This window comes from Podarcis erhardii (assembly GCF_964252035.2).
Source record: "Podarcis erhardii genome assembly, chromosome: 10".
In the NCBI taxonomy this organism is placed as follows: Eukaryota; Metazoa; Chordata; class Lepidosauria; order Squamata; family Lacertidae; genus Podarcis; species Podarcis erhardii.
Window position 1 is genome coordinate 46,794,756 of NC_138500.1, and position 12,452 is coordinate 46,807,207.

The window sequence follows — 12,452 nt, forward strand, 5'->3', positions numbered from 1 at the left end:
CCAATTCAAAGCCAATGTCAGAAATCACCTTTTCCAAAGAATGCATTGCTAGACTCACCGCGTTAAATGTGCGTTAATTCACATAGCTGTGTCTGTAACCCTGTTGTGGTGCTTTTATCTAAGCATTTGATCAACTTACAATGAATTCAACTGACTTTGAACTACAAAATGGTTGACGTTAGTGGCATTCATTAAGAGCTGCTTGTATACTTGGATGGAAGTATCATAATAGGACTGCACATGGTGTGCTTGTTATAACAAACAGGTGTTTTGTATCGTTCACCTGACCCTGAATGTGCTACACAGCCTCTTTTTTTAAATATAGTTTGTGATTTTGTTATTGTATGCACACAAACCGTTCTCGTGAGCCATACCAGGGTCTAGCTAGATTTCTAACAGCCAATAGCGGGCATGCAATTCCCCAGCTCCCTATTGCAGAGCACCTGGTGCCAAGTGATTCCCTCTCTTTCAACAGCACTCGTATCTTCGTCCTTCTCTCCGGCCTCCATGAGCGCATACAGTCTGAGTTCCCTGAACATGGGGACTTTACCTCGCAGTCTCTACTCTACCAGTCCACGTGGCACCATGATGAGAAGAAGGATGAAAAAGAAGGACTTCAAAAGCTCATGTAGGTGACCATAAAGGGTTTTTTTAATGTATAATGAAGCCAGGGCTGTTAAATGCATCTGACAAATAACATGAAAGCACATTGAAATTCAGAATTGTTAGGAGCCACCGTGAGAGGGGATGCTTTACAGCAGGACAAGAGTTAGTGTTTGACCACATGCTGTACTTCCATCGCCATATTCCCAATCAAAGAGGTTTGGTTTCTTCTGCCCTCTATGATCTAATTGTTTGTTCTGCATCTACAAGTCATAATCTGGGTATCGCTTTAGTGTGGCAACAGGTTTAAAACCCAGTGTTTACCAGAATGCAAAATCTAGGATTTAAAAATGAAGTCATATCACACAGTAGACCAACTTTTAATGAAATGAATTTCCTTCTTCTTGAGCTATAAGTTGTGGCAGGTGACTGTCAGAACTATAGATAGAATGATCTCTGTTGTGTTGGTAGTAAAGGCCCCCTGATGTTTGAGCACAGTGTCAGCATAATGTTTTCACTTGCTGTAGGTGGTAGGATGTTCCACTGAATTTTGCCCTTAACTGAATTACTGACCCAACTTAATTTGTAAGATATTCATATTATTTTTCAAGCTATGGTCCAAGGTAACTGACAATGCCTAGTTATTTTGTTAGTGCCTTGATCTTTTGTTTCTGTTAGGGTGAACCAGTCAACAGGCTACAATTAATATTTTCTGAAACTCCTTGATTCAAATCCATGTTGTGAAGGGGTTACTTTGCTCAAATTAGCAATAACCGCCCTTTTCACATATTTCTTATGCACATTAATGCACCAGTCATTGCAAAACACTTTTTTTGTATTATTGCTAATATTAAATAGGCATGGTTAGAAATTGTTTGCCTCCTTTCACGGAAAACTGATGTGTCACACAGGAATTAATTGTGTCTGTTGTAAAAATGAGCAGTTGATTAAAACATAGAAAACAAGTTTTCCCTAAAAGCCTTCTCCAGTTCTCTTATTTGTTTATTTGTTGGTGGAAGGAAGCAATAAATGCTTGAGAAAACACTTAGGGCCCTTCCAGATGTCCTTTTTATTGAGCATTCATCATGATTTGTGCTCATGATGTTATCGGGGTGGTTATACATGATCACACTTTTGGGACCATTTGTGCCTGCCAGGGTTCTGGGGCAGTTGTATTGCTTTGTTTGCAATAGGTGCACGCTCTGTAGTTCCTTGCTAAAAATCCCGTAACGTTTGCTACCACAAATATTCTGGGATTTGTTTTCCTCTCACTTTTTTGTGCATTAGCACAAGAATGCTCCTCTAAACGACAAAGGTTTGTGACTAACATGGGAGAAGCATTGCAGAACACTAATAAAGCAGAAGGATGTGTAGATGCTCTGATATAAATCTGCCACTAATGTACCATTATTGTATCAATTCCATGTTGGGGGGTGAGGAGGGGGCATAGCTGTCAAGTGTCCCTTATTTGAAGGGACAGTCCCTTATTCCAACGCCATGTCCCGCTGCTGTCCCTTATTGATGGATGTCCCTTAAATGATATCCCTTAAATTTCAAAGGAAGCAGCTCCTCTCCCTCCCTCCCTGCCGGCCAGGGAGGAGGGCGGCTCCAACTGTGTTGCTTGGCTGTGTTGCTCACCCAACAAGAAGTCTAAGAACGACTGGGGGGGTGGAGCTTACATGCCTTGTGTGTGGCTAGTTAGTGCAAGCTGAGGGGGGTTTTGAATGCTGGACGCCATTTTGTTGCACGTGCTGCTGCAAACTTTGCAGTGCAAAGCCAGGCCGCGGAGCCATCTTAAGTTGAGGCTGCATAGGCCTTGTGGTGCATGTGATTCAGATTCTATTCAGTTGAACCTCTGGTTACAAAGTTGGTTGGGCAATGTTCTCGAAGCTACCAGCATGAGTTTGACCAGACTGCAGGAGGACAGGAAGACTGGAGTGCCTGGAACAGGTGAGGCTGCAGGTCCCTTATTTTGGCTGCTGGTCCCTTATTTTCAAGGCTGCTGGCCCCTTATTTTCAAATCTGTAAGTTGACAGCCATGGGAGGGGGGAAGCCACCAATTAGCAAAGTTCCGAAAATAAGATTTTCCATACTTAAAAATCCACATATAAGAAGAGTTGTTTTCTGCTTACATTTAACTGGCCATCTCCTTCAACCTATGGCAACAAGTTTAGCTTGTCTACGAGCTCCTCTTCTTAACTGGAAATATCATAACAAATAGCCAGCCGTTTTCATCATCTAGCAGAAGTGTGGAAGCCTGGTAGTGCTTGTTATAGAACCTAATGTATTATTTGGCAAATAGTTATTTATACACAAACACACAGTATCTGTTGCACATACCCTCTTTCTTTCTATAGCACTTTCAAGGTTTGATGTACTAACTAGTTACTAACAAGACATTTTAAAATGCAAGTTTTAATGAATGTATCTGCCTTGGAAGAGTCTAGAATATGTATGACTGAAGGATGCTATAAAGTTTTCATTGCCCTTTGTGTAGAAAAGTCTGCATACCTAATGTGATCTTCCCAAACGCCTGGCAATAAACTCTGGTGGTGTAGGGAACCATAAACATTTTATTAACAGAAGTTTGCAGTGGCTGCATTACTTATGCAGCTTTTTTCAAACATACAGCCATAAAACTTAAAGATACCCCATACTGTCATTCTGTTTATTACACTTGTTTTGGCTTGTTTGTTTTCCTTTATTATTATTTTTAAAACTCTTAGTTTTTAATGTTTAAAGTATGTTCTTCATACTTTGTGTATTGGGCAAACATTAGTGTCTATCTATTAAGGGGAATGTAAGTTGTGTGGTTAATGTGCATAACAACCAGCCACTGTGCACATTCACCAGGTCTCATGGAGAATGTGCACATAATCCTCATGGGAATTGTACACAAGCCAGAAGCAGCCCAGGGTGGTGGGTGTGTTTGTGCACACTTTTGTAAAGGAAATAGAAAAAAAGTGTTTCTTGAGGACTGTGCATACTGACTACAGAATGTGCATATTGTCTAGAGAATGTACGAAATGCAGTCAAGATTCCCCCAGGTCTGTTGGGGATTATGCATAATGACTGGACAATGTTCAAAATTCAGTTGATATATGCTCATTTCCCAAGGTATGTTGTGGATTACCTTCCTTCTTACTCCACTGATAGACGCCCCAGCTAGATCAAAGTGCCTTCTGCCCTGCTCTTTGTGCCTGTGTATGAAGTAAAACGGTTTTTAAATAAACCGTATCGTCATTTGGCAACAATTCCAGATGGTCCATTACATAGCAGTTTTTCTTTGATTACAGAAGAAATGTATCGTTCAGTGAATAACTAGATTAAACTTTGTCAGTAATATCAGTTAAGCAGTATGGAAAAAATATATTTAAATATTGCTCACTGTGTTGATCCTAATAAATAGTTTTTGAGATAGAAATCATTTATAGATTATGATGATGATGATGATGATAATTTTTATTTATACCCTGCCCTCCCCAGCCAAGGCCGGGCTCAGGGCAGCTAACAAGCAATAATAAAAACAAGTTGAATGAATACAACTTAAAAACAAGATTAAAATACAACATTAAAATATTGAAACATTAAAATATTAAAATGTAGCCTCATTGCAGGAGGAGAAAGGAAAAGAAAAAAGAAAGAGGGGGAGGGAATCAAATTGGCTCCAAGCCAAAGGCCAGGCGGAACAACTCTGTCTTTCAGGCCCTGTGGAAAGAAATCAGATCCTGCAGGGCGTTGGTCTCATGAGAAAGAGCGTTCCACCAGGCCGGAGCCCATGTTGAAAAGGCCCTGGCTCTGGTTGAAGCCAATCTAACTTCCTTAGGGCCTGGGACCACTAGGGTGTTGCTATGATGGACCTTGAGGCTCTCCGTGGGGCATACCGGGAGAGGCGGTCCCGTAGATACGAGGGTCCTAGGCCGTGAAGGGCTTTAAAGGTCAAAACCAGCACCTTAAATCTGACCTTGTACTCCACCGGGAGCCAGTGCAGCTGGCTCTTTGATGTACCGTATTTTTTGCTCTATAAGATGCACCAGACCACAAGATGCACCTAGTTTTTGGAGGAGGAAAACAAGAAAAATAATATTCTGAACCTCAGAAGCCAGTACAACAAGAGGGATCGCTGCGCAGTGAAAGCAGCGATCCCTCTTGCTGTTCTGGCTTCTGGGGTAGCTGCGCAGCCTGCATTCGCTCCATAAGACCCACACACATTTCCCCTTACTTTTTAGGAGGGAAAAAGTGAGTCTTATAGAGCAAAAAATACGGTACTTTGATGCACTTTGATGTACTTGATATATTGATGGGTTTTGTGTCAGAAATTGCTTTAATTTGTGTTGCGTCTTTCTAAATGCCACTGATGTGTTTTACAGTGTCACTAGCTTCTAGCACTGTTGGCCTGGCTGGGCAGGTTGTCCACACAGAAACTACAGAAGTAGTGCTGACAGCTGACCCCATTGTCGGATTTGGAATACAGCTCCAGGGCAGTGTGTTTGCTACTGAGACCTTGTCATCTCCACCTCTGATCTCCTATATTGAGGCTGACAGTCCAGCAGAAAGGTGAGCTGCTTTGAAATAACTGCTCCTAACTTTTATTGCTGAGAACTTATCTCTGGATGCTTTGGCCTAGTTATTTTCAGGTTTTAGGCAAATTATAGAAAAATGGTTGTACCTAGTGAATTTCCTGTCCTGACAATAAGGGGGACGCGGGTGGCGCTGTGGGTAAAACCTCAGTGCCTAGGACTTGCTGATCGTATGGTCGGCGGTTCGAAACCCCGCGGCGGGGTGAGCTCCCGTCGTTCGGTCCCAGCTGCTGCCCACCTAGCAGTTCGAAAGCACCCCTGAGTGCAAGTAGATAAAAAGGTACCGCTTTATAGCGGGAAGGTAAACGGTGTTTCTGTGTGCTGCGCTGGTGCTGGCTTGCCAGCTGCAGCTTTGTCATGCTGGCCATGTGACCCGGAAGTGTCTTCGGACGGCGCCGGCTCCCGGCCTCTTAAGCAAGATGAGCACGCAACCCTAGAGTCGGACACGACTGGCCCGTACGGGCAGGGGTACCTTTACCTTTAACTTTTACTGCTGAGAACTTATCTCTGGATGCTTTGGCCTATTTTCAGGTTTCAGACAAATTATAGAAAACTGGTGGTACCTAGTGAATTTCCTGTCCTGACAATAAGGGATTAAAAAAAAAAATCTTGATAAGGTATGAGAAGAACAAAAAGCAATGGTGCCTTTATCTAGACGATTACTTCCGACAGGCAACTGGGAGCTATGTTAATTAGAGATTTTTTTCCTAATGGAATTCTAAATCTTAGTTCAAAGACCTTGATATTTTTGATTCTAAATTGGCAGAAAGTACATCTATCTCTGCTTAGTTTTAGCTGAGATCAAATCTTTAAAACACCAGAGTTTTGGATTATTAATTTCTTAACTGGTACATTTCAAATGTGCTCATAATAAAATCATGAGAATAAATTTAGACGTACAATATTGAGAAAGTTGGGTTTGTTCTATTAGCCTTCTATGGAAAAGTGCATTTATTTTGGCTTTGATCTCCCCTGTGTCTGAATGCTCATTTGTTCTCTTTTGTGTCAAGGTGTGGCACCCTACAAATAGGAGACAGAGTACTAGCTATAAATGGGATCCCGACAGAAGACAGCACATTTGATGAAGCTAATCAGCTTCTTAGAGACTCATCTATCACCAGCAAGGTCACTTTGGAAATAGAATTTGATGTTGCAGGTATGAATAATCAAGTATTTTCTCTTACTTGAATGCAAGCTCAACCCTTCACTTTTGAATCTGAAGCTGCTATCACACATGCATATACAACCTCCATCTCTTTCTGCAATCTTTAATTCATACTGAATATTTCAAAACTCAGGCAGAAATGATAAGCATTCTATTATTTAAGTTGTGAAATCAATCTTCTCTTTCTCACATATTTTCGTATATGCCAGTTTTTTTCTACTGATTGCTCAAAGACAGAATGCACCAGACTTTGGGGAAATGGTTACCTGCCGGTTGTGCAAAACAGAAGCGCTAGGGACACAGTATGTTGCTGAAAATTTGGACATAATGTGTAATTTGGAAAGAAAGATACAAATTTTGTACCCTGAAGCGATTAAACTAAGGTGTGCATTTCAAAGCGTGGGGCCTGCTCTTAATCCCCATATGACACCCGCTCTCATGAGGAAACTCCCACTGACTGAAAAGAGACTTGGAATTCTTAGGTACAATCCCTCCCAGAGTTACACATGTGAGTGTGGAGGGATTGTCATAGGATTAATTGAATTATTCTTCCCTCCCTCCTTCCTCTTTGTACTTGCACACCACAGTGCAGCCTCTAGTTCAGTGGTTCTCAACCTGTGGGTCCCCAGATGTTGTGGGACTACAACTCCCATCATCCCTGAGCTCTGGCCTTGCTAGCTAGGAGTGATGGGAGTTGTAGTTCAACAACATCTGGGGACCCACAGGTTGAGAAAGGCTGCTCTAGTTGCTGAAACAGGAAGCTGGTACACTTCCTGTTTCCCCATTAAGCTCTGAGTCCTCAACCTGGGGCCTGGCCCAGAATTTACTTTGAAGGGCTGGGTTGGAAAATTGATGGAGAGGCAGGAAGTAGCCTCCAGTTCTAGATCACAGGAAATGCTCTGAGATGAATGTACAGTGGAAAGTGGAAGGGAGGAGGGCTCCATTGACCCTATGGGGATCTGTGCATGGTCAAATGTGCTTTCGCTGGGAGGAATTCTGTCCCTATTTACTGGTAGATGTCTACAAGACATCCTTAAGTCATTACTATAGTTTTATAATTGATTTCTCTCTCTCTCACTCTCACTCTCTCTCTCTCTCTCTCTCTCTCACACACACACACACACACACACATATTTGTGATACCGGCTTTATTGTATGTTCAGGATCCTGTTTCTGCTTTTAGGTCCTTCACTTTAAGAAGGGGCAGTATGCAGCATACACAGCGACATTTTAAATTGTGAACGTTAAAATGAGCCACAATTACTTTGCTTCCTTGACTCAATATTATCTATTATTTTTAATTAATGGTTAATGTGTGAATGATGAAAATGCAATGAATGTGATTCAGCCCAGCATATGGTATAAATGAAAAAAAAAAACCACTTTTAATTACAGAATCTGTTATACCAAGTAGTGGCACTTTTCATGTAAAACTACCAAAGAAGCATAACGTAGAGCTTGGCATCACCATAAGCTGTAAGTAAAAGTAGACTTTTGTCATGTTTTTTAAACATATGGTCCTGATAATATATAATGTTTGCTAACAAAATTATTGCAGATGTATTTTGTACTTCATTTTGCTCTTTCAGAGCTTTTGACCACCCAGCAAATTAAAATTAGCCAAAAGTTCAAGCTAGACCCCATAACCAAATCACTTATTTAGTATAAATTAGATTCTCTGAAGCTTCAGTGATAATTATAGCTGAAAGAGGTTTTTAGATAGGAATGAAATTTGAAGGAAATTACAGGCTTATGTCTGTCAGGAGAAAGAGTTGTAGACACAGGATATTAATATAGATAAAAATACAGAACAATGGGAGAAAGAACAAGAAGATTCTTCTATTTGACTGCTATATACTTTTTTTAAAAAAAAATTCTCATCTGTATGTTGTGGTTCCTGGAAAAAAAAAAATCTTTATCTGAATTTGTACTCATTTTGCCCAGCTGAGATGAGATTAGCTTGGCAAATAAAGGTTTCTATTTTAAATTCACTATCTGTTTTACTTCTGAGTCTTTATATCCCCCCTTAAAATTCAGTATTAAATTAATTTCTTGCTTTCTGTTAAAACTTTGAGAAGATTGGAAGATTGTTATTCCATCCTTACTTTGCTTTATTCTAGAATTTTTCTTGTTTAAAGTTTTAAAATCATACTGCTGAAATGTGCTCGGCATGGGTTATAGAGATCCTGAAATTATTCATTTGACACTTACTTTGTGAGCCTATGCGGTTTAGAGTAGGGTAGTTGTTAACTTACCCAATTCAGGTGGATAAGATGGGATGACTGATCCTCTTCAGAATTTGCAGTCTGACAGATTCCATCATTATGGTTTGAGGGTTTCATAACACAGATAAGTACCAGATAAGGAGAGTAGCATGTTTTTTCTTGTGCAATTGCTCCTGGGCTCAATGGAGTACCATTATACTCCATTGTGTGGGAAGGAGTCCTTTTTGGAGGAGGTTGAAGTTTGAGCCATAGATCTACTATCAAGTAGTCACTCAGTGCTTTTTCTAGAAAAATAGGTGCCAGTATTCACCACAAAGTTGTTACAGTAAGTATAATTCGTTTTAACAAAAAAAGGAAGAGGTGTCATACTCCGTACGCTTGAGTGCCCCCTGAAAAAAAGCACTGTATACACTGAAATTAAAAACAATGTTACCATTTATAATTTCAGCAGAGTACGGAATAGTAATCTGTTTTGGATGCAGGTTTTCATTAAACAATAAACAAACAAAAAAGCAACCCTGAAGTTATTTGTACTCAATATAATACAGAATGTGCTATACATACCACCATTATATTTAAAACTGAGTTGCTGTTTTTTAACAAAGAATACTTAGGGAAACATCCTTTAAAAGGTATAAGGAATTCCAGTTAAGTTTAATTTGTTTGCCATCTCAATTGATTTTTAAACTGAGAAGTGCAGTATAGATTTTTATGAGATCAATTTTTATAACGCGAACTACTTTATCATCGCAAATACTTTGAAAAAAGGGCATTGAAAAATGTCCAGAAAGATATATGAGCCGATGAAATATCAAAATAATAGTTTCCTACAAGTAGACATATACTGCACTCTATATCTCATGGGAAAGGTAGCTTCTGTTCTTCATATCAGCCATGAGGATAGACTCAAATGGGTCTTTGCAAGGATTTAACATTTCTCATATCTGTATTTGCAAGATCATATTCATTACATGTAGGTTGATGTAGCTTAAGAGCCAGTGTGGCGTAGTGGTTAAGAGCGGTAGACTCGTAATCTGGGGAACCGGGTTCTCGTCTCCGCTCCTCCACATGCAGCTGCTGGGTGACCTTGGGCTAGTCATACTTCTCTGAAGTTTCAGGGGAGGAAGGGAAAGGAGAATGTTAGCTGCTTTGAGACTCCTTAAAGGGTAGTGATAAAGCAGGATATCAAATCCAAACTCTTCTTCTTCTTAAGATTCTGTTTAAAAGGGCATGATACTTTTATCACATCACAAATATAAAGCCATCTTTCTGACAGTATTAGGAAAGAAGTAAGAGTCTTTTAAAGTTCAGGTTCAGCCATGTTTACTCAGAAATAAGTTCCACTACATTTAGGCAACATTTGCACCATACATTTAAAACACTATTACACCACTTTAAGTAGTTGCACTTTGCCCTCTGGGAGCTGTTTGTTAAAGATTCTGAGAGTTGCAAGAAAACCCCCATTCCCCTCAGAGTGTTACAATTTCCAGAGTTCCCAATGAAGAGAGATGGATTGTTAAACCACACTAGTCATTGCAACTCTAAGAGGGGAATATGGATCTCCAAAAACTCTCAGCACCCTTAAACAAACTACAACTCTGAATTTTTCTGTTGGGGGGGAGGGGTGAAGAAAGCCATGACTGTTTCAGGGGGTATCTTAGTGCTTGAGGTATATGGTGTGAATGTGGCCAAAATGAACTTTACTCCCAGGTAAACGCGGCTGTAGCACTGCAGCTCTAGATCGCTGAACTGTTTTTGTCAAACATTGAAACCCTATGTGCTCTTACCAGATTCCATTGACGCAGTAAGACTTAACTTCTGAGTAAACCATTGGGATATTGATCTATCCTGCATGCAAGAATGGGATAGAACAGGAAATGTTTTAAAATAGCAAGCTGAGTGTATGTTCTTTCAATAGGAGGAATGGGGCAGCAAGAATGTGAGGGATACCATTTGAAAGTCAACCCTTTTGCAGTATGAATTGTAGCACAATTGCAGCATAGGTCTATTTCAATGTGGGCACAGAGTACATCATTTGCATGCCCTCCCTACTGTGCTGTTGGCAGAGCATGATGCCTGAAAAAATAATTTTATTTTATTTGTTTATTTAAAATACTTTAGGCCATGTTTAGGGCAAAAGCCCTTTAGGGCAAAAGCCCTCTCAAGGTGGCTTATGCATAAGATATGATGCAGCAAAGCATATTTAATAAATCAAACCAGTACTAAACAATACGAGAACAATCAGCCCAAATATGTTAAAACCCCAAAACAAGATGAAACCAGCAATATAACAAGCATCCTTCAAGGGAAGAGCCAGGAAAACAGATGCATCTTCAGAGCTTTCTGAAAGACCTATAATTACTGGGCCTGCTGAACCCCAGGTGGCAAGGAGACCCCAGAAATGTGGGTCTGTTGCAATATTCTTTTCTCTCTCCCATTAATATAATAAAATTAAATTCCAAGGTTCATCTGAATTATGAAGCTTTTATGGTAACCTCTGATGTGATCAGTGAAGCAAATTGTATACATGTTTAAGAAATTGAGGGGTCTGAGTTAATAAAGATTGCTCAGTATTCTGTTTTGAATGAAACTTTGTTTCTATGAGAGCTGTGCCACACCAATATTTAAAAGGCACACCAGTTATATTTTAGGACGAAAGGCTTAACATATACAGTGGTGCCTCGCAAGACAAAATTAATTCGTCTTGCGATTTTTTCGTCTTGCGGAGTGCGGATTCCCCGGGTATTAACGGCTTTAAGAAAAAGGAAGCAAACCCGCAAGACGTTTTCGTCTTGCGAAGCAAGCCCATAGGGAAATTCGTCTTGCGAAGCAACTCAAGAAACGAAAAACCCTTTCGTCTTGCGCGTTTTTTGTCTAGCGAGGCATTCGTCTTGCGGGGCACCACTGTAACTGCACCTCACAAATGTGCATTACTAGGAGTATTTGCTAGCATGGAAACACCCATGTATAATAAATATTGTACATAAAAGCATTAACATTAATTAGCATATGCTACATGTAGTTTTGAGAATTATTTTAAATTTAAATGCATATATGTGTGTGTGTTACATTTTTCAGCTCCATCTAGTCGAAAACCAGGGGACCCTCTTGTTATTTCTGATATTAAGAAGGGAAGTGTTGCACACAGGTGAGTGCTTTCAAGTCAGCAAAAAAAAAGTTATGTTGGTTACTCTCACACTCCCTAAGTTTTTAAATGATCCATATTTCTAAATTAAGCAAATCCTTCCACTGGAGTAATGTTGTTTTTTAATCTCCACTGCTTTTTTTTTTAAAAAAAAATCATTTAAAAAATAAAATCATTTGCATGAATAGATGTCTAGACTGCATGTGCAAGTCATCAGTTTTGTAATGTGTCCCATTTGTTAACAGAACTGGAACATTAGAACTAGGTGATAAATTGCTCGCCATAGATAATATTCGACTAGACAACTGTTCCATGGAAGATGCAGTTCAAATCCTGCAGCATTGCGAGGACCTCGTAAAGCTCAAGATTCGCAAAGATGAAGATAACTCTGGTATTCACAGTGAGCTGGCTTAAAAACCTATTTATGTGCATTTATAACCATTTGTGTTAGATGCAATCTCTGTTGTATAATCAATGGATGTTCTTTAATACTATTTTTAAATATACAGAGAAAAGGCGCTATCTATATTGCAATACAGATATTTTTGTATTCCATGACTTACTTCCAAGATTCATGCAACATTAGAATATTCGTCATTGGCCCATGATAGGACTATGGCACAGCCCCTCACCGCAGAGAGTCATTCATGCTTGTTTCAGTGCCACTTCTGTATTTAAAGCAGAAATGTCACCCCACCCACCTCCCAGAATTTCAGACATGATTTTGGCCCAGG

At 39.9% G+C, this 12,452-nt stretch overlaps 1 protein-coding gene across 18 annotated transcripts in view; it reads left to right on the forward strand.

Annotated features, from left to right (window-relative positions):
- The window catches only part of GRIP1 (glutamate receptor interacting protein 1), a 331,256-nt gene that overhangs the window by 297,698 nt on the left and 21,106 nt on the right, over positions 1–12,452 (forward strand). For 11 of the 18 annotated variants that reach the window (XM_081877835.1, XM_081877839.1, XM_081877843.1 and 8 more), the window contains 6 exons: positions 476–628; positions 4,974–5,160; positions 6,194–6,339; positions 7,744–7,824; positions 11,652–11,721; positions 11,964–12,109. In XM_081877835.1, coding sequence (XP_081733961.1) covers positions 476–628; positions 4,974–5,160; positions 6,194–6,339; positions 7,744–7,824; positions 11,652–11,721; positions 11,964–12,109 — 783 coding nt within the window. Of the gene's footprint in view, positions 1–475; positions 629–4,973; positions 5,161–6,193; positions 6,340–7,743; positions 7,825–11,651; positions 11,722–11,963; positions 12,119–12,452 lie in introns of all 18 variants that reach the window. The other 7 variants (XM_081877834.1, XM_081877851.1, XM_081877845.1 and 4 more) reach the window with 1 other exon arrangement.